Source organism: Entamoeba invadens (genome assembly GCF_000330505.1).
Source record: "Entamoeba invadens IP1 unplaced genomic scaffold scaff_1105074726711, whole genome shotgun sequence".
Lineage (NCBI taxonomy): Eukaryota > Evosea > Mastigamoebida > Endamoebidae > Entamoeba > Entamoeba invadens.
Genome location: NW_004443648.1, coordinates 879,513 through 900,423, shown reverse-complemented (window position 1 = coordinate 900,423; position 20,911 = coordinate 879,513). Strand labels below are relative to the sequence as shown.

At 36.0% G+C, this 20,911-nt stretch overlaps 9 protein-coding genes across 9 annotated transcripts; 5 read left to right on the top strand and 4 right to left on the bottom strand.

Annotated features, from left to right (window-relative positions):
- Positions 1 to 80: 80 nt before the first annotated feature.
- EIN_058810 (hypothetical protein) lies at positions 81 to 395 on the bottom strand (the record flags this gene model as incomplete). Its single annotated transcript, XM_004260149.1, has 1 exon — positions 81 to 395. The coding sequence occupies one exon, from the start codon at positions 393 to 395 to the stop codon at positions 81 to 83; it is 315 nt and encodes a 104-aa protein (XP_004260197.1).
- A 1,456-nt stretch (positions 396 to 1,851) lies between these two features.
- EIN_058800 (hypothetical protein) lies at positions 1,852 to 3,012 on the top strand (the record flags this gene model as incomplete). The annotated part of the gene is made up of 1 exon (XM_004260148.1): positions 1,852 to 3,012. The coding sequence occupies one exon, from the start codon at positions 1,852 to 1,854 to the stop codon at positions 3,010 to 3,012; it is 1,161 nt and encodes a 386-aa protein (XP_004260196.1).
- Positions 3,013 to 3,961: 949 nt separating this feature from the next.
- EIN_058790 (hypothetical protein) lies at positions 3,962 to 5,177 on the top strand (the record flags this gene model as incomplete). The annotated part of the gene is made up of 2 exons (XM_004260147.1): positions 3,962 to 4,177; positions 4,257 to 5,177. 2 exons carry the CDS (start codon positions 3,962 to 3,964, stop codon positions 5,175 to 5,177), a joined length of 1,137 nt encoding a protein of 378 aa, XP_004260195.1.
- Positions 5,178 to 5,410: 233 nt separating this feature from the next.
- EIN_058780 (aryl-alcohol dehydrogenase, putative) lies at positions 5,411 to 6,325 on the top strand (the record flags this gene model as incomplete). Its single annotated transcript, XM_004260146.1, has 1 exon — positions 5,411 to 6,325. The coding sequence occupies one exon, from the start codon at positions 5,411 to 5,413 to the stop codon at positions 6,323 to 6,325; it is 915 nt and encodes a 304-aa protein (XP_004260194.1).
- A 14-nt stretch (positions 6,326 to 6,339) lies between these two features.
- EIN_058770 (hypothetical protein) lies at positions 6,340 to 8,225 on the bottom strand (the record flags this gene model as incomplete). Its single annotated transcript, XM_004260145.1, has 2 exons — positions 6,340 to 7,533; positions 7,572 to 8,225. 2 exons carry the CDS (start codon positions 8,223 to 8,225, stop codon positions 6,340 to 6,342), a joined length of 1,848 nt encoding a protein of 615 aa, XP_004260193.1.
- Positions 8,226 to 8,801: 576 nt separating this feature from the next.
- Positions 8,802 to 10,019, bottom strand: EIN_058760 (chaperone protein DNAJ, putative; the record flags this gene model as incomplete). Its single annotated transcript, XM_004260144.1, has 1 exon — positions 8,802 to 10,019. One exon carries the CDS (start codon positions 10,017 to 10,019, stop codon positions 8,802 to 8,804), a length of 1,218 nt encoding a protein of 405 aa, XP_004260192.1.
- Positions 10,020 to 10,836: 817 nt separating this feature from the next.
- EIN_058750 (ATP-binding domain containing protein, putative) lies at positions 10,837 to 11,845 on the top strand (the record flags this gene model as incomplete). The annotated part of the gene is made up of 2 exons (XM_004260143.1): positions 10,837 to 10,923; positions 10,994 to 11,845. 2 exons carry the CDS (start codon positions 10,837 to 10,839, stop codon positions 11,843 to 11,845), a joined length of 939 nt encoding a protein of 312 aa, XP_004260191.1.
- A 269-nt stretch (positions 11,846 to 12,114) lies between these two features.
- EIN_058740 (hypothetical protein) lies at positions 12,115 to 19,969 on the top strand (the record flags this gene model as incomplete). The annotated part of the gene is made up of 3 exons (XM_004260142.1): positions 12,115 to 12,303; positions 12,377 to 12,664; positions 12,725 to 19,969. The coding sequence occupies 3 exons, from the start codon at positions 12,115 to 12,117 to the stop codon at positions 19,967 to 19,969; spliced, it is 7,722 nt and encodes a 2,573-aa protein (XP_004260190.1).
- A 516-nt stretch (positions 19,970 to 20,485) lies between these two features.
- Positions 20,486 to 20,854, bottom strand: EIN_058730 (hypothetical protein; the record flags this gene model as incomplete). The annotated part of the gene is made up of 1 exon (XM_004260141.1): positions 20,486 to 20,854. The coding sequence occupies one exon, from the start codon at positions 20,852 to 20,854 to the stop codon at positions 20,486 to 20,488; it is 369 nt and encodes a 122-aa protein (XP_004260189.1).
- Between the last annotated feature and the right edge of the window lie 57 nt (positions 20,855 to 20,911).

Genomic DNA, 20,911 nt, shown 5'->3' with positions numbered 1-20,911 from the left:
CGCAACATAAACCGGCACGTTTGCCAATATGTTGTACTATGTAATTGATATATAACACAAAATAGAAGTATACAACTATATTACGCATGTACAGAAGTCTTTTTCATGGAGTTAGCCTGTTGAACCCAATATTGTAGTGTGCTTGGGCACAAGTCTGAGTACAAGTCGGGGAGTTTCTTTTGGAGATGATTTGTTGCATGGGTTAATCCAAGTTCTTCCGCAAGTTTGACTGCTTGAGCTTTTAAGGCGGGGTCCCATCTTTTTTTCTTGTATTTGCGTTCCTTAACAAGACGCGGCTTTTTCTCGTTAATTGATGAAGACGAGACTAAGATGGTATTTGTGTCGATGACTTCATATAGCCTTCTCGCGACTGGCTTAAAAGAGGATAGAGTCATATTGTGAATATTATAGTGTGAATATGGTTTAAATATAAGTAGAGGCCTCCGACAGTGTAGGACGACGAGAAAGCATTGGAAAGAATCTTCTGATCGAAGAGTCTACAATTCGCAATACTTCTTGACCCAAATTTGGGTGCTTTTTTTTGATCTGAACGCTTTTGATTTCTTTGATTTTTTTTTTCGTTTCTTCTTCATCATTCTTGTCGCATTAGCTTCTTTTTCGCTCGCTTTGATTCATTCTGCTCAATTATTTGAACCCCAGTCCATGTTCCTATGTCTCCACTTTTTCAACCAGACAGAATTATTTAACTATATTTATTAATTACAATTGCTATATATTATAATATTTTTTTGATGAAATAATAATACTGTTCGTGTGAGACAAAAGTACTTTTTTTAGTGGAAAATGGTGAAATGCAGTTTTTGGTATTTCTTTTTCTTTTGCAAAAAAAAAAGTGTTGGGTTTTCAAGCTTTTTTATTCTTTTGGTTCATTTAAAAACTAAAACGAAACTATAAAGTACCAATTTATATGATTCGAATGAAATTATTTTGGCTTGCCTATTAGGCGGATTTCCTGATATTTAACATCTGTTTTTACTGTATTTTACCAGAAAAAATACACCGAACTAAGCGAAACTGGCCGATTTTTCTCGTGCTATCTTATCTTGTAAAATGTATTGAAAAACAAAAAAAATCCCGTTTTTTACACAAAAATCAAGGATTTTATTATTAAAAAATAAATAATGTTTTAACAATACAATTTAGGCAACATTAGTGACAAAACAAAACTAATAATTAAAATTTTATAATTATTGTTATATTTTATCATTAAGTATAACTTTTTAATTTTGATTTTGCTAAATTTAAAAAAGAAAAAGATTACTTTTTGTTTTATTTTTTTCAAGATATATTTATAAAAACATATAATTCATTAATTACTTATTTTAACAATTATTTATTATTAGTATTAGTGTATATTTTATTTATATTATATTTTTAAAATATAAAAAAAAACATTTTAAATTGTTTCAAGTATGAGTAATAATAATTATTATTTATAAATTAAATTGGAAGTAGCCATAAGTTGAATAAAAAAATGTTTTATTTAAAATAAAAATGTTTTATTTTAATTTATTTTACAATAGACAATATATAATAATATTAATTTTTTATTAAACTCAAAACAATTAAAAACATAACAATTGAATAATTAAATTATAGATTATTATACAATTTGTTTTTTATTATAACCTACAATATTATAAATGCAGATGACATAATTGAATTAATTTTTTAATTATAATAATAACAATTATTAGAATTATAGTATAATAAACTTTCACCAACTGTTTCAAACTTTAATTTTTCTCTAATCACACAATTTGTGATTTTGTTTTCTTTATTTTTGAGATAAAAAGAGAAAAAAGAAAAAAGATTAACTTTAAATCACAAATGACAACGCAAGTCGGTAGATCTAACTCTGAAGACCTTTTTAAGGGTTTTTCAAAACCAACAGAAGCTAATAACACGATTCCAAAGGTTGATAACGTTTCTGCTCAAAGCGTTCAAAAACAAACACAACTTGTTACTGAAACAGTGCCGAAGACGGAACCCCTTCCATCGAAACCCATTATAAAAGAAACACCAAAAGAAGATGCCACAAATAATGTTACACAGAAGGAAACTACGGGTGCAACTATCCAACGATCAACAACCCCTGAACTCCTTCCACAACCAGAAACAACAGAAACACAACCCATTATACAATCAACTGACACTCCAACTCGAGACGAATACGACGACCCAATACCTGATCTTCGTAATGTGCCAACGTTGTCAGTTCTGTTAAAGCAAACATATGTCCAACTGCTCGATATAAGAAATTCGGTATTAAAATATGGAATAGTTGGGATCGAAAATGAAAAGTACTGCAGAAAAGTAGCATGGGATGCTCAGAGTCGATTGAAGTTGGAATCGAAGAAGGATTATGACGAAGTCAGTAAACCGGGTGAGTATGCTTCAGAGATTTATTATTACGCCCAGCGCGCAAACACGAGAAATGACAACGAAAAATTCAAAAATATTTATTGTAAAATAGCGAATGCGGTGTGCAACCATTTCTGGAGAGCCGAAGGGAGAGATTTGCATGGTGTTGTATATGTTGCGGCAGCTTTTTTGCGAAACATAGAAGAGGAAATTGCTTATAAGTGTACATACCGCTTCTGTGCACGTACCACTGATCACATGAGGGAGGATAACACTTGGCCACAAGTTTTCTTGAAAGTACTATGTAACCCTCACTACGAATTGATGCTCAAAGTGTTCAGAAAAGTACTCACTTTTAAGCCACATATGTGGTCGTATGGATTGGACACATTCAGAGGAAAGGACGAAACAGCACTGCTCGACTTTTATATGTCAACACGCCCTTCGTACATCATTTATGTCACAGCTGCTGAATTACTTTTAAACGCTGAAGCATGCCTGGAAGCGCTGGAACCATTCGAGGTCATTAAAAACGCGCCGAAAAACGTTAGATTGATTCTAAACAAAGCTTATGAACTCAGTGTGACATCTCCAAAGGAAGTCAGGAGATATATCGACTTCATTTGAGTGTTTTATTCGTGTGTTTTGTTGATTGCTTACCAATAAACAACTTGTTAACACTTAAAATAACGCCCTTATTTTGTTTTGGCCTGTTTTTACAGGGATATTAATACAATTTTTGATGATTTTCTTTTTTTGGCTTGTGTATTGTTTATGCACATTATATAAACTCTAAAAAAACGGAAATTTATTTAATAAACTCGAGATTTCCCGATTTTTAGACCACTTGAATTTTGTTCAATGTTATTTAAAGTGTTTATATGTAATAATAATACTAATCTTTAGAATCATAAATATATTATAGTTTAAATCAATTATTTATTTATTACATTACACTGTAATAAATTCACTGTAATCAATTGTAAAGTAAAAAAATAATAAAAATATTTTTAAAGTATAGATAGTTTCTTTAATTTGGTTAATCATCAATATATTATATATATCATATATTATATAAAACTATATCTATTATTATTGTTATAAAAAATAACAGTTTTGAAATTTCATTACATCTCATTCGATTAAAATGTAATAATTAGAAAGTCAAGAGGTAATAAACATTTGTTCTCGACTTAATTAAAAAAATTATTATACTTTATAGTTTTTTTGTTATAAGAACAATTACTTTTTATTTATAAAGATCTTTTATTGATTTTCAAAAACATCAACAAATCTTTGGGGAAATATAAACCACTACTTATTTTTGGTTCATTAATAATTATTAAATATTAATAAATATTATTATAATATTAAGAAATACTATTTTCAAATCAGAAAAAGTAAATTGTGTATTTAATTATTTTGATAATTAAACGTGTATTATTGATTATAGTAAAATATATCAATTAAATGGTACATTGAAAATGAAAACCAAGTTGAAATTAAATATAAACAGTTTTTTGGAATGTTAATAGGAATTCATTTCCATTCCAATTTTCTTATGATGAATAGTCCAATGCTAAGCCCACTTCATCCAGCCCAACAGAAAAAACGCACCCGATCACTCAACTACGAGCACTCCTCCCCACTTTTTACAAAGAATGAAAACAAAATCGCATCGAAACCGACAATTTATGCGTATTCGTACGACAATAAATACTCACAAGAAGAATTCCTTGCTTCCCTATTCTTCGAAACTAACTCAGAACTACTCAAAGCTTATTATTGGACCGTTTGTTATAGAACAGTATTAAGTAATTAAATTATAATAAATAAAACTATACAGTGATAATTAATGAAATTACGTGTAGCTTGGCAATAATACCCACTTCGAGCAATTTACTCTGTTGAACTACTTTTCAACACGTGGGAAGCTGTGTTTGTTGTTTGAAAACGTCGTCGACTTTGAGTTTGAAAACCCCCCCGAAAACATTTTGACTTTTTTGACACATTCGCACTTTGTCCAGATGTACAACATTTACTTGCAACATTATTGTGCTAAGTCTATATATGATATCACACAAAAAGTGGTTAAGAGGATCGAAGAACTTAATGAAGAAACACAAACCCTATCTTTTCAAGAGATCATACACTCGCTGTGTAATGTACTCTATACAACAGTATTTCAAATACCTGAGCACTTGGCTATATTACTCAAAATAGTGTTTCTTAAAGTCCAAGAGAGTTATGGGAATAACCTTGCAGTCCATTTCTTTGTAGTTTTATTCTTCAAACATTACGTCGCAATTCCTTTCATCAAATTCGCACCATTCAAAACTGCGTTGATTAAATTGGCGACGTCGTCTATGAATAACAAAACAGAGAGATCCGCTAGAAGTTTGTTGAATGTGTCATACTTCTTGCTATCGACTTTTGTTCATTCCCCTGTTATTACATCCACTAAAATCAGTCCCCCATGCCAAATCACTAAAACGCGAGAAAATATGGTCAAAGTCATCAAACAAAATTTCAAGGAACTTGTGAAAGCAAATGTCAGTGTGATAGCTTTGGACACCATCACTAGCAAAATTGGCGACTCTGGAAATCATCTCGACTACCAAAAGACTTCGGAGAAGTGTGGAGAAGTCTCCGAGTTTTTTACTGAGAGAATGGATATTGCAGTACAATACAATGAGAGTCTTAAGACTGAAGTTCAGAGGATGGAGAAGATTAACAAACGACTGAGAGAAAAGATCAAAGAGGCGCAGTACAATGAATACAATGTATTGTGATTGGATTTGTTGCATGTATTTTATTCAATGTTGTTTAATCTGACCCATTTTGAATCACAACTTTTAACCTTCTGTATTCTTTTAATTCAACTTTGAAGATATATAATTTGTTATTTGCTCTGTTTACTGTTGTAAATATATATTGTCTATAATATCACTATATTGAAATAAAGACATCAGATAACTCTTCTTATTTTTGTTATAAACCTCAATCTCTATAATACATATAAGAGATGAAAGCAATAAGCGTATGTGGAGGTCTCAAAGTATCACAGTACGTAATAGGGTTCATGAGATTTAAAAACAAAACAGTTGAACAAGCAGAAGATTTTATACAAAAGGCATTGGAGTGTGGTATTAACTGTATTGACAATGCTGATATCTATGGAGGCGGGGAGTGTGAAAAGCTTCTTGGTCGAGTTTTCGAAAAAAGACCATCACTGCGCGAAAAATTGGTGGTACAAACGAAGTGTGGAATTTGTCGGGGGTTTTACGACTTGTCGAAAGAACACATTTTGAGAAGTGTGGACACTTCGCTTGGGCGAATGAATATCATGTATATCGATATCCTTTTGTTACACCGTCCAGACGCTTTAATGGATTACAAAGAGGTGGCAGACGCTTTGAAGACGCTCTTTTTTAATGGGAAAGTTCACTACTTTGGTGTGTCAAACTTTTCACCAATTCAAATTGATTTACTCCAAAAAGAACTTCCGTTCAAGTTGTGGTTCAACCAAATCCAATTCTCAGTTGTGCATTGTCAGTCCATCGACGAGTCGGTCCACTTCAATACAACACATGAAACGTCACTTGTTCGCGATGGAAATGTATTGGACTATTGCGCTTTACATGATATACAAGTCCAAGCTTGGTCGCCACTTCAAGTCGATTTTGTCAAAGGCACTTTTATCAACAATCCAGAATACAAAAAACTCAACGAAAAGTTGTGTGAATTGTCCCAGAAATATGATGTGACTCCCCATGAAATAGCACTTTCTTGGATTTTACGCCACCCGTCTCACATCCAAGTTGTCACGGGAACAACAAATCCAGAGCACTTGGTTAATGAGGTGAGTGCGTTCAGCTTCGAGTTAACAAGAAAGGAATGGTATGAACTCTACCTCTCGACAGGTAAACCTCTTCCATAAACAAACATAATCAATTAATTAGATTTCAATTCGTATTTTGTTATAAATTGCACCTGCTTCTCCAAGTCTCCCAGTGGAATGTTGTCAAGCTCCTCAGTCCGTATTTTTAAGGTCACCTTGTCCTTTTTGTATTTCTTTAACAGTAACATGTTAATGTTTGATGTCTCAAACGAGAATTTCATATAGCGGTCTGAATTCTCATTGTAGATCTTCATAAACTCGGCGTAGTTCATTCCCTCTTCTTTATTGCAACTTTCCTCCTTTACCACTAATTCATTGATAATCTTCACCATTTTTCCGTCTTCTTCAATCACCTTTGTTCCGTCATTCTCAATCTTAAAATCATCTCCGCTTTTTATATTTTTAATTTTATTGTTCTCGATTGCTCTCTTTCTCCACAACGGATCTATCGCCAAAGAAATATACAACGCGCTACCAACAGCGCCAATGTTATCTGAAAATTTGTAATCAATCTTGAAAACCCTTTCGATCTGCTCCAAAATTGGTTTTGGTCTGAACCCAAATCCCGTCACAACACAAGACTCGAAGTTTTCTTTTTTCATATTGGCTGTTTTCAGACAAAAGTCGATGAACGAATGCATTCTCCCGCTTTCATCCTGAAGGCACAAAAAGTATTCGTCTTTTGTGATTTTCAAAATTCCGAAATTTTGGGCTTCCAATTCGCATTCATTCGCCTCGGAACAAAACGAACTGTTCACACGCTTCGTCAATCTTTCAACCTCTTTTTCGCTCTCGTTCTGCCCAACCTTCTTTCTGATGAGATCTGAGACATTTTGGTCGACGTTTCTCATTCCATATTGCAAAATGAAAGAATGAGATGCGCGTGATTGATTTTTGTTTTGAGATACAAAAGTGAGTGTTGTGGTATAAAAGCCCACATCTAATAATGCATAATTCACTGCAACGGGGCAGTCATACTCGAACAACAATTCTTCCATCGGCCCAACGAAGTTATACACACAAAACACCACCAACCCAATATCTTTTCCAGCGCGTATTAACGTGCCACTCAACTGTTCGAGTAAACGTGGCTTCAAAGATATGATCGCGACCTTCGCATTTGTTTCATTCTTTATTTTTTGTAACATGATTGCGATAACACACTGCGAAGAGATAACGCCATATTCTTTAAAGTCGTATGACTTGATATCTCCATTGATTGTGGAATACCCCAAATCTCGCTTTGCCTACATGTTACTTTATTTGACACAAAACACAAACAAACCGATGGACTCATGAAAGGATATACCTTCGACTTTTCAAGAGTGATCCGGTTTTGAAGTCCCTTATCTCCAAAATTGGGAAAAAAGTGAGCTGTGTAGTAATAGTTTGTTTTTGTTGCGACTCGAATTGAGTACTCTCCCCACTCGATACCAATGATATCGTCTGGTGTGAAACCGTTTCGTATCGAATCGAAAACGTCAGCAGTTTGTGCTTTATTTGTTGTGTCGGTATTTTGTTGTGTTGGCTTTGCATTTTCACTTTCGTTACCTTTAGACGTATCCGAGTCGGTTTTTTCGTCGGTGGTCGATATCTCTTTTTTCTTGTTTTTTTCTTTTGGAATTTTGTGTTTCAGTTGTGAGGTACATCTCTTCTCTTTTTTAGAAGTTCTTTGTTGTTGAGTTGATTTATGGGGACATGGTGCGTTTTTCTCTTCTTTGTTTACATTGTTACAAGTATTTTGTATGTTGTGGAATATGTCCAAAACAGCTTCTTTTGAACATCTGCAAAGGAATGGTATTTCTTTAATACAACACAAAAGACTTATTAATTTTTGTGTGAGTGTATAACAAAAGTTCTCTGTTTTTTTGTGTTGTTTGTTGTATCTTTGTTTATTTTTAGTCACACCAAAACTGACAACAGCAATGAGAATAAACATTATCAATACCACCACTATAATTAATGACGTACTCAACAGCATTCGGTTTTTGTCATTCACAGTTCGCAGGAGTTTCCCTTTCAATGTTTTACTACTCCTGTCTTTGCAAGGAGTACTATTTAAATCGAATAATTTTAATTTAAATATGTCCATTCATTAATCCCAATTATTTTTTAATTAATGATTACCTCATGGGTATATTTAAAATCATTTCACAGGTTTTCTTATATCTCCATAGTATTAAATATAACCCGAATTAATTAATACAAATACCTCTAAATTTTTTTATTAGTTCGGGTGTGATCAGGATTCCAACCAAATTGGGAATGGCGATCAAAAATCCAAAGTAATAAAAACCATTAATTACGATAGAACATGTATTATTCCTCAATATATTACAATGACTCTGAATTTCGTTTCAAAGAGGTACATTAATTGTTATTTAATACTTTTTGAATGGGGTGAGTTTTTTATAATGAGATAACAACAATTAATTTATTTAAAAAGGAAAACTATTCCGAATAGATAATAATAATTATATAATAATAATATAAGAATATAATAAACAGCACTAATTTATTGTTGCTGGCACTGAGCGCCTCCTTGTTGACCGTCATCATCGTCGTCATCATTGTCATATCCTCCACGAGTAGAAGATGATCCGTTATCGCTAGGTGGTGCTGTTGATTTCATTAAAGTGCATTTAGTGTAAGTGTCTTTCTCAGCCGGAGCAGTTTCTCCTTTAGGCAACAGTTCCTTCAATTTCTCGACATTTTGTGCGAGACTTTCTTTAGTAGGCAATACGACAGTGAAGTGGATGTAGAGATCTCCATGAGTAGATTGATGTTTAATAGGGAACCCTTCCCCCTCTATTTTCATATATGAATTTGGTTGAATGACGTCCTTTGATTCGACATATAATTCTCTTCCGTCCAAATGTTTCATAACAAAATGTAATCCAGTCAATGCCTCATTCAGTCCAATAGTCTTTTCTACTAACAAATTGTTTCCAATTCTCGTGAATTTACTATTTGGATTTGTTAAGATAACAAAGACGACATCTCCAGGGACCATATCAGGGGCTTGATCCGATTCCCCAGCAAATGCAATAGCTTCTCTTTCTCGTGTCCCCGGTTGGACAACTATTTCTAAAATCTTTTCTTCTTGTACAACTCTTAACCCTCGGCAACTCGGACACTTATCTTTGTCATCGACTTGCTCCCCTTTCCCTTTACAATCGGGACAGATCTGTTGACTTTGCATGATACAATTTCCTCGGCGCTCAGTCATCATGACAGCTCCTTGGCCTCCACACCGTTGACACTTCTTTAACTCCTTCCCACTCTTCGTCCCTTTTCCTTTACATTTGGGACATAAGACGTCGTGCGTGATTTTACGCTTGAAGGTCTTTCCATTGTACAAATCCTCTAAATTGCACTTCAGTGGCACTTGAACAGTACGGCCCTTGCGCGGACCAGAACGCTGACGTCCACCAAACCCAAATCCTCCACCACCAAAGAATTGTGAGAAGATGTCGTTCATGTCGAAACCAGACATACCGCCTTCCTCTAACCCTTTCTTACCATATCTGTCATAGACTTCTCTCTTTTTAGAATCACTTAAGACGGAATACGCCTCAGCAACTTCTTTGAATTTCTCTTCGGCCTGTTTGTTGCCCGGATTCTTGTCGGGGTGATACTTCATAGCCAATTTCTTGTACGCCTTCTTAATCTGTTCCAATGTACATTCAGCTGGAAGACCGAGCGTGTCATATAATCCCATTTCCTTTGGCATTGTGTTGAGTCTTGTTCAAATAGAGTTTGAAGTTCCTTTTTATAATGAAGAGTGGGGTTTCACTAAATTAGTCCAAGGGGGGACATTTCCAGTCTATAAAGACGTGGATACACTAAATTCTTTATTAATATGAACTTTTACTTATCAACTAATTTAACAACTAAGAATCGTTTTATTTCTTGTGAAGGCGCAAAAAGGGCCTGTATTCCTTATTGCAAAATATTTGGCAAGATTGTTTCCTTGTTATTCATTGGTTCTTTGATGAAAATGATGTTTGGTAACACGTCACTATGAAAGATATGACTGGGCATTTATTGATTAAATTGTTGAAATTGTCATAAAAAATCGGGATAATAACGGTGATGGTACTCGGTTTGTTGGTCACAACGTGGAGATGATTCGATCTTTCATCATGGGTTGTATTATTTTTTAACATATTTATATCGTTATATATATAACAAATATATCATTATATATTAGTTTGTTATCCTTCACTCTTTTTTAAATAATCAAAATTTAACTGGTTTTTCTATGGTTATTTTTTAGTTCATTGTATTTAACCATTTTTTTTAATAAACCAAAAATTGTATTTAGGTTTTTTAATATAATTGAGTTTTAATAATAACCAAATGATAATGTATGGTTCTCATCTTAATTATTAAATATTAATATGTTAACCATTGAATAATAGTTAAACTGTTCAAACTAGTAATTTGATACTTGTTACTATTAATATTAATACTCAATTCAAGCAACAAGGACAAAGACTCATAAAAGAGTTTTAGTGATTTTTGAACGACCAGAACAATGAAAACAGATGGTGAAGTGTTCAAAGTGCCAAGTGAACCCTGTGTGCACAAAAACCCCAGAGGGCGAGTTGGTCTGTAAAACGTGTTTTATTGAAGTTTGTTTTCAATTTTGATCATTGTTTTTCTGCATTTCGAAATACGAAAGAACACAAAGTAACACAAAAGAGAGTGGAAACAATTGTGTATGACTGCATCAAGTCGTTCAATCTCATCCGACCAACCGACCACATCACGATTGGTGTCAGTGGGGGCAAAGACAGCACAGCTTTGGCAACTATGTTGACAAGAATTGAAAAACAGCACCCAACAGGTGCAAAGTACACATTAGTTGCTGTTGATGAAGGGATTGTTGGTTACCGAGATCGTTCACTGGAGTGTGTCCATTGGTTGGAAGAATATTTGCAACTTCCGTTGAAGATCATTTCCTACAAAACCGAATATGGAATGACCATGGACGAGATTGTTTCAAAGGGTGGTCGTAATGCGTGTAGCTATTGTGGTGTTTTGCGGAGGCAGTGTTTGGAGAAGGCCACAAGCGAAGTTGGTGGAAATGTGATAGCCACTGGGCACAACGGCGACGATGTGGCTGAGACGGTTTTAATGAACTTTTTGCGAGGTGATGCGGTCCGTCTTGAGCGTTGCAAGTCTCTTTTGCGCGAGGAAGTTGGCGACATTGTGCGAATCAAACCCTTCAGTCTCTTGACGCAAAAAGAGGTTGTGTTGTACGCTCATTACATGAAACTGAAGTACTTCAGTGTTGAGTGTTCATATGCAGGGACAGCCTTCCGAGGCAACGCACGAACCTTTTTGCAAGAGACTCAAATCAAATTCCCATGGATCGTCAGGTCTTGTGTCATCTCCAACGAACAAGCTTCTGTTAAAATCAAAGACAAACAACAGGTAAAGCTTAAAGTGTGTAAGTTGTGTGGCATGAAGACGAGTAGCGACGTTTGTCAGGCTTGCAAAATGCTAGCCGAGCTTAGGAAGGGAGCTCCCAAGATAGAGCTCACTAAATAATGATTACGCCCCATTTTAATTTCTTCTGAAGACTTTTTCGCCTTTTACCACCAGTTCTTTCCTCCAGTCTAAAAAAAGACATTATCAGATTTTTTTGTTCATCATTTTTGAGACAATCTCACCGCTACATTCTCATATTTTAAACTATACTATTTTAACAATAAAATTATAACTGATAGTAAATCTAACAAAAAATCAATCTAAATGAGATCGAGAAACAAGAAATATTAAAAAAGACAAAAAAATGGAAGAAAAACTTGAAACCCAAAATGATACCGAAGAGCAAAGTGAAAGTGGTAAACCCAATTGTGAAAAAAGCGAAAACAACGCTGGACCACTCGATGGGATCTCGAAGTTCACTTGGAAAAATTTCACCGGTCCCAGAAATGGCCTCGTCAAACACAGAGACGTCTTCGTCATTGCCGCAATCAAGTTACCCACCAACCACACTTTTTTATGTTTGCTATTATTAACGCGATAAAACAGTTAGAGTTATTTATAGTTCAATTGTGACTAAACAATAACAATCAGCAATACGACACAGACGGATTCGACGAATTGACAGTACAACAAATCAGACTCTTCTTACAAGAAGAAAAGGGGTTATACCTCACAGACGACTACATACAGTCAATGATATCAAACGTCCTGATGCAGACGGATAAGATCAAAGTCACTGATTTCGAAAAATTGAATAGCTTCATTAATGAAAACGCAAAGACTCTGGCAGAACAGTCCTCACTATTTAATACACCGGAAAATAGACATGATTTGTCGTTGTACCCACAACAACACGACTTTGATCGAATGGCCAAAACAGTTTGTTTTGTTGTAGCAACGAAGAGTGTTATCATGTGATCTTAGTTTGCTAATAAATAGATGGGTGACAGAAACTTTGCTCACGAAACTCAAAGCGAACAAGACGTGATCAACGAATGCGTGAATTTGACAACGAAAGATAAGGTCGACGGGAAAGATCTAATTGTGAAGGATGTTAATATCATCCACCAAGAGAAACCTCACCTCTCAAACGAAACTATTGATGACGCGTTGAAAGGAATTTCATTCAAAGACCTACCACCTTTCCAGAAAAGTGTACTTAACATGATTTTCGGAAAGACCACTGAGATTCAAAAAAGAAAAATCGCGTTTGAAAAGGTGGTTCCAGAAGAGTATGCAGACCCGCTGTTACAATGTGGCGAAGATAACACAACAGAAGATACCCCAAATATCAACATTTTGAGAGACGACGCTGCTAAACAAACAAGCACGAGACAGATATACAGAAACCTTTTCGACCAGTATGATCAGACGTTTGACCCAATCGATGATAGAGAAGTTCTCTGCGGTAAACGAGAAATATCATTGATTAATCCTCATGAATTCCAATGCGATGTTTGGATGTTTGAAATACCACAATTAAAGTCTGGAAAAGATTGCCCAAATGATAAAATCCATGGGGTGTTCTCGCTCTACGATATCACAATGGACAGAAAGTTGATCGAAAACTTTTATGTTGACTTTCCAATAGACAAAAGAAATTCAACAAAGGATTCTGTTTGCATGTGCGTCAATTGGATGGATCGAGTGTTCAAGCGTGGGGAACACAAGATAAAGGCCGTTTTGATGCTTTATAAATCTGCTGAGATTGACGTATATTCTGCAAGAGACGCGTACCTGAAAGACGACAAAAAGAAGAAGTCTCAAGGAGACAAAGATAATTCGAAGAAGACCACAAACTACAAACAATTTTTGGGAATCGGTGTTTGTGACGTTGGAGAGATCATGACCGGAACTGAAACGACGTACTCAACAAAAGATCTTCCGATATACCGAGAAGATATAGACAAGAAAAGCGATTTGGATGCTTTTCTAAAGAGCGAGCCAAAATCGAAAATTATGAATTTAACTTGGGGATTCTCATTGAAGAAAATCATCAAAAAGGAGGATAGAGAAAGTTTCATCAACGGTGATAATTCCAAGAAGCAGTTCATTCAAAGTGATTATACACTGAAAGATCCATCCGGTTACGTTGTAAGAAATTCTCCACCGAACGCAAAGGTGATCCGTATGATGGAGTCTTTCATGTCGATTGAAAATTACAAAAACTTTTTCCTGGACTTCACCAACAACGTGTATATATCGCCAAGAGAGCTGAATCTCGTTTCGTTATCACCAAAAGATCGCAAGAAGACAAAGTTCTTAATAACGTGTTACTTCAGATGTTCAGACAGAGAGCTGAACCCATCAAGTTGCATGGAAGTGTTTTACTCGAAGACTCATGAAGATAAATTTGTGTCAAGTGTTACCACAACAGTTTCCATTGGAAACAAGGTTGATTACTATCTCGACGAATTCAAAGTGAAGTTGCCAGTCAACTTGAATGATCAGCACCACTTCTTCTTTTTAATCGAGGACGTCACGTTTCCAGACGAACAAAAGAGAGACACGGCAAAGTATTTTGCTTACAGACCCATTTTTGAAGGAGGAAAGCTTATTGACAACATGGAACATCCACTCAAAGTGTACACCGAGAATGGTATCACCGGCTACATGACTTCCACTGACAAACAAGAGGATTGTGTTGGAGAAAAGAAGTCAACACTAAAGGTGAACATCGACATTCAAAGCTCAATATTTGCTCAAAACAAAACTTTATTCGAACTTTTGGAAAAAGTGTCAACTGACTACTCAGTCGAAGACATCGAACCGCTTCTTAATAACTTGAAAACAGTCACAGTTGTTCAAATCGTTCACTTTTTCCCAGTGATCATGCAAAATCTGTTCTGTTTGTTTTCAGAAAAGAAGAAAATTGAAACCACACAAACACCACCATTGGAGAAGAAAGAAGAACCAAAAAAAGAAGCAACTTCAAGCGGTAGACTTGATGATAAACCAGAAGTGTTGAATACCCCAAGAAATTTCGAGTCTCCCACCAAGAAAACGAGAATGAGCAAAAGCGAGGTTCACAACACCGACATTGTCTTCATCTCGATTTTGAAGGTGTTGTCAGCCATGACAAGAGAGGAGAAGGTAAAGGTTGATGGGTCACAAGTCAGACAAAGAAACCACATTTTGGCATCATACGTTGATTATTACTACACAAATGGTGAGGACAACGAAGAAAAATCGGATAATATCCCAGTGTTCCAAAAATTGGTTTCTTCGATGTTGTTCTATTTCGAAAAACTGATGGGACTTTCTCAAGTTATTCCTTCAAACACAGTTGCAGTAGCGTCGGAACAAGATGACCAAAGAATCGCGCTTGCACCTGTTGCCATTGAATACTGTTGGTTCTTCTTGGATATCATCATAAAATCGTTAACATTGTACCTTGACAAAATGTCCATCTTCGATTCGTCAAACAGAATCGAAAAGTTGAGACAACTTGGAGAAGATGCCATATTTTCAAAATTCAACAACAACGTCATTAAACTGTCTTCTGTATTAGCACGTGTTGTCAGAATTAGACTGAGTAAAAATGTACCAGAAACTGATGGACTCTTCTACTTGAACGCAGACTTTGCATTGTTTGTAAACGATCTTGTGAGAGTGTACACCCCATCAATCGGGTTTTCTGTTATGTCGACTTATGTCACGATTTTGTCAAGATTATTGGATTTGCAAACTAAGACGTACTTTATCCCGTTTGTATCCCCACCAATGCAACCACCACTTAATGACTCCACGTTGTTCAAACCAGGAAAGGATATGGTGAACATGTGTTGGCAAGCCATTCAGTTGCTTCGTATTGACTTTTTGAATGTGCTGTCTTCGTACCAATACTTTTATGAATTGAACATTCCTCTGCTTATCAAAAGTGATACAATACAGAGTGTTGGAGAATTGAGGTCAATACTAAATGAACGCCACTTTTTTGCGAATGCAATCGAAAATTCGTTGATGGACATGATGTCCCGAAATGATAATGTTTCGAAGTACGCATTGTTTGTATTTTTGAAACGAGTAATAATGTGTGATGTTGACAAACGTTTTGCCAAAAAGAAGGAACAAATCGCTCAATTTTTCTTGCCGTTCTTACTTGATTTCATTGACAATTTTGACAGACTCAGCTCTGTGTGGGGTGTTGACTCAAAACAGTTTGAGACACAGGATTTCTATTTGTGCGCAATCTGGGTATTAAAGAATGTGAATATGCAATTGTTGCAAAAATATGTTTCTTGCGAAGTCACTTCAAAGGTGTTGAACTTTATTCGTCTTCTCTCAAGCGCCAAAGATATTTTAAGTAAATTGCCAACGAAAATATCTGAAGATGATCGTGCCAATTACAGACGAGTCGGGAAGAAGTGTTTGACAACACGAAATGTGTTGACAGTTGAGTATATGGATAAATTCAAAGTGAGTGACAATGAGAAGGCACGTCTGCAGATGATGGTTGTTGAACCCTTGGTGAAGAACGAGGAAAAAACGGGCGAAAAGATGCCACGACAACCAGTGAAGTATGAGAAAGGCATTCAAGAAACTTTGATGTTCGGACCATCGCCAGGACTTGGTAATGGAACGATGTTTGTTAAACGAACCGCTAAACTGGAGAAGATGCTTGGATTTAGTAAAACGGTTGCGGAGTATATTCAAAGAAATCCAATTCAGGACAACGTAATATACGACGATGTGCTGCTTGTTATTTTGGATGTTGTAGACTGTTTGTTTGATTGTCTCTTTGTGAATAAAGATGTTGATGAAATGAAAGAAATTTGCGACTTCATTAGCAACAAGTTGTTTGTAGCAAATCCACCAGCCCAGTACATCAAACGATTCTTCCAGTTCATCAGAAAGACGGTGAGAACGAAAGGAGAATATCTGTTCAAAACAAACTTGGATTTTACATACAATTTGTTGAGGGGAATAATTTCTTACTGTAATGTGAACGACATCGATATTAGAACTGACGCCACATCCGTGTTGTATCTCTTCGTCAAGACAAATCACGAGATTTTGAAAAACACAGAATGTATGAAGATTCAAGTTGTTGCCGCGCTTGCTTCTATGGATAGTGTAAAAGACGCCGCACTAAACGGTGACCGAGTGGAGAAGATGGACAAATTTAAACGTGCTTTAAACACTTTAGAACAGTGGGCGAAACTTGACTTTTCGCAAGAGAGGTTCTTTGGAAAGCAGGAAGAACTGACACGAGGGAAAGACAGCAGTAATGACATTGTTGATGCGAACGCTTATGAGACATACAGAGCCAATGTTTTTAACAGACGAATGGACTTGATGAAAAACGTTGAAAGCGATGAAAGTGGTGGTGACAGAAAGTGGATTACCAAAGACCGTGTTATCAAGCAACTTTTGAATTTGTGGAAATCTGATGAGGTGGCTGCAATCACTAAATTTGGAGAAGACTTGTTGAAAACGTTTGAACCGAAAGTGAAAACAGAGCAAAGTATTGAAACTTTGAAAATTAACACGTTGCACTTTTTGGGTGATGTTTTGGAGAAAGTGAGAAATTGTGTTGGGTTCAGTGGAGAGCACTCGATTCCTAATGAAAAATACAAGACTTTAGCGCTTGGAAAGACAAAAGAAGTTGATGCCAAATTGGAAGAGTATAGAAAGATGATCGAAGAATTCAAAAAGGTTGAGGCGGATATTATAATTCCGGTTGAGGAATTGGAGGAAACAGTGAATCTCACAAAAGAACTTTTGGGACTCCGTTCAATCATCGAAGACGCCGAGAAAAACGAGAAACAGAAACGAGAAAATATGAAGAAAGAGTTTGACGATGAATTGAAGAAAACATCGGACGCATTGGTGAAAACATTTAACGACACCTGTCAGTCGATGAAATTGAAAGACGGTAATGATTTACAATCCCTTGCTGGACCACAAATGCAGTTGTCCCAAACAATTACCAAACTAAATATACTGACTGAAGAAGCCAAAAAGGCTCACGAACGCTTTATCAAGAAAGAAGCAGAGGTTATGGCAGTTTCTCCGTGGAGTGTTGTATTTAAAAATTGGAACAACGTCTTGCCAATGGGAGTGAAGATATTAGAAAGCGTGACGATGTTACAAAATCAGTTGAATGACTATGAAAAGAATATGCTGAGCGAGTCTGAGCAGATGGACAATGAACTTTCGGCGAGTGAAGAGTTGGTGAAATACTATGCATGGGAAATTGGAGTGAAAGACGTTGTCGAATTTGTTTCTGGTTCAAGCAACACCGAACCGATTTTGCTCGCTGCTGGAAAATTGAGTCAACGATTTAAAAGTGTTCAAGCGAGTTATGATATTGTCCAAAAATTATACAAAAAGGATACCAACCAAGGGAAGTCGTTCAAAATGTTCACCAAATTTGTTGGGAGCTTGACGCCACCAATACAACTCAAGAACGACTTGATGGCCCATTTCAGAACACTTAATAAAGACAGTCAGAAAGAAAAAGCGAATGAAGAGCAAAGAAAAGAATATGCTCAATGTTTCTCGATCGCTGTTCAGTTATTGGAGTTTCAGACAGATGAGCCGGGACAACAATTTGTTGACCTTTCGAAACAAATCAAATCAATTGAATCGCTCAAAATACCGAACTTTGATAAATACGTCAAAAAAGAAGACATTGAGAAGCTCAAGAAATTTGTCGAAACGAACATGAAGTTCAATATCATTCTTCCAAGTGAGAATAAAATCGAAAAGGAGAAACCAGCGGCTGACAACAATAATGAAGACAGCGTGTCGAAGAGAGAGTCGTTCATGAAGTATTTGGGGCTCCTCAAAAACCACATCGAAGAGTTCTTGAAGGACTTGTCTGACTTGACTCAGTTGAAGGAATCAAACGGCTCCGCCCTTGACTTGATTTTGGAAAGGAAATTGCAAATTGCCAACAAATACGTAGACTGTCCACAGATTTTCATTCCGTGGTACCAGATGATTGCAGATCAACAAAACTCGAGAAACTTTTTTGCAGAGGCAGCAGTTGGCAAGGTGTACATTGCAATGTTTATTTATAATGCAATCAAAGACAGTATCCACCCGCTCAACATCGATTTACTAAAAACGATAACAAGAGATAACGTGGAATACGACCAACCTTCGTTCCAAAGCGGTGCGACATCACTTAACCCAGAGACTTTAGTTGAGACCATCAAGAGTGGTGCAGATTTGTTTGGGTCAGCTCACATGAACACTTTTTCGATTTCACTCTACAACTTCATCATCCCGTATTTTATCAGCAACAAAAATTACTCCGCGTTGTCGTCTGCACATGAAAGGGTCAATCAATTATATTCTGTTATTTCCGATGTTCCTGTGTTCTTCTTCTATCAGGTCGGGTTTTATGGCAGAGACTTTTTCGGAAAGGACCACCAACAGAAGTACATTTACTTGTCGCCGTTCAGAGTGAAGGAGTTTTCATCCCAGATTTGTCAGATGCACAAAAAGAAGATTAATGGAATCGATGTTGCCCCGGATTACAAACAAGAAATGGAAAACGACGATCCTACGTCTCCGTATGTGGCCATTGAAAGTGTCAACACATTCTCGAATGGAAGAGGCCAGCAGAAGTTGGGAGTTAATTTTCAAGGGTCGAACACATTTGTCTTTGAAAAGCCCGTATTTGACCAGAAGACAAAGGGGTACGAAGGGATGAGTAAGTTGATTACAATCTACAAGACGGAACACTTCATGCCATCCGTGCTTGAACGAGAGAAAATCATTGACGTTCAAAGAAAGACAAAAACACCGATTGAGTGTGTCATTGATGATGTTGAAAACCGGCTCGAGGCACTTAACAAGTCAATTGAAGAGTTCAAAAACAAGACAATTAGTATAGTCAGTTTCCAGCCCGCGTTGAAGGGTATTTTGGTGGCTGATGTCAACGGTGGGTTTGAGGTTATATGCTCGACGTTCTTGAAATACCCGAACATCGAGAAGTACGACATTGAGCACGTGAACAACTTGAATACAATTTTGCAACGAATGATGTTTTTGTGCAAGACTGGTTTGACGCTGCATAAGAGTAATATGAAACAAGAACAAGCCGGTATGCAATCTATTTTTGACAGAGGGTTTTTGGCCACATCAAAGGTGATCCGAGACGTGAAAGGTGACATCATTGAATACGCAAAGAAATGTCAACGTGACGATATTCTCGAACAACTCAACTAATTTTCTCAACTTTTATTTTACACTTTGTTTCCTTTATAAGGCATTTATTGTTCTTGTAATAATAAAGAATTATATAAAGGATAATTAACTAATAATAATATAACTAAATAAATAATTAATTAATTTAAGAAGAAATACTATATTTTATATTTATAATTAAACTACAATAATAATTATTATTATAATTTTTATCGAATAGAACAATTACTATTATTAGTACTTTTTTGTTTCTTTTTTCTTTTGAATATCGAAGTAAAATAATTCAACAAAAAATGGATATTAATAGGCCCAGTCACTGATTTTTTATTAAAAAAGAAAACAAGAAATTTGCTTTTGGAATGAAAGCGATATTTGCTCCAATAGGAACACATTTATAAGCAAAAATTCCTACACAAATAAGCAAAACAACACCAACACGGTTAAATAACTCAACTGACGAAAAGTGACATCAAGCACTATACAAACCAAACTACCAATCAATTCTTTATTATTTTAATACAAAGGACGTTTAAGAGCTTAACTAGAGTCGAGTCTGACGCCATCGAGGATAGTCCCGAGGGAGTTCATAGCGACCGCAAAGAAGACTTTTTTGCCTTCAGTGAATGATGAGATCATCCATGGGCGTTTACCGCTTGTTGTTTTAAGTGCGTAGAAATGGAATGGTTTGAGGGGGCAGTGAAATTTGCCATGACCGTCGACTAATACGATGTACACGGTATTTCCGTTGTAGTTATAAGGAGTGGACATATAGTCTGGGACAGAATAGATTGGTGACCTTGGTACAGTCGAGGCTAAGTGCGATAGAGAGTGCTTAGGTTTTGTTGCTTTATGGATTGTTTTAGTGTTATACTTATCGACTGATGCTAACATAGCCTCGAGGCTCATTTGGTAATCCAAGTTCAGTTCGCTTGTTTTATGAATTCTTTTTGTGAGGACAGTTTC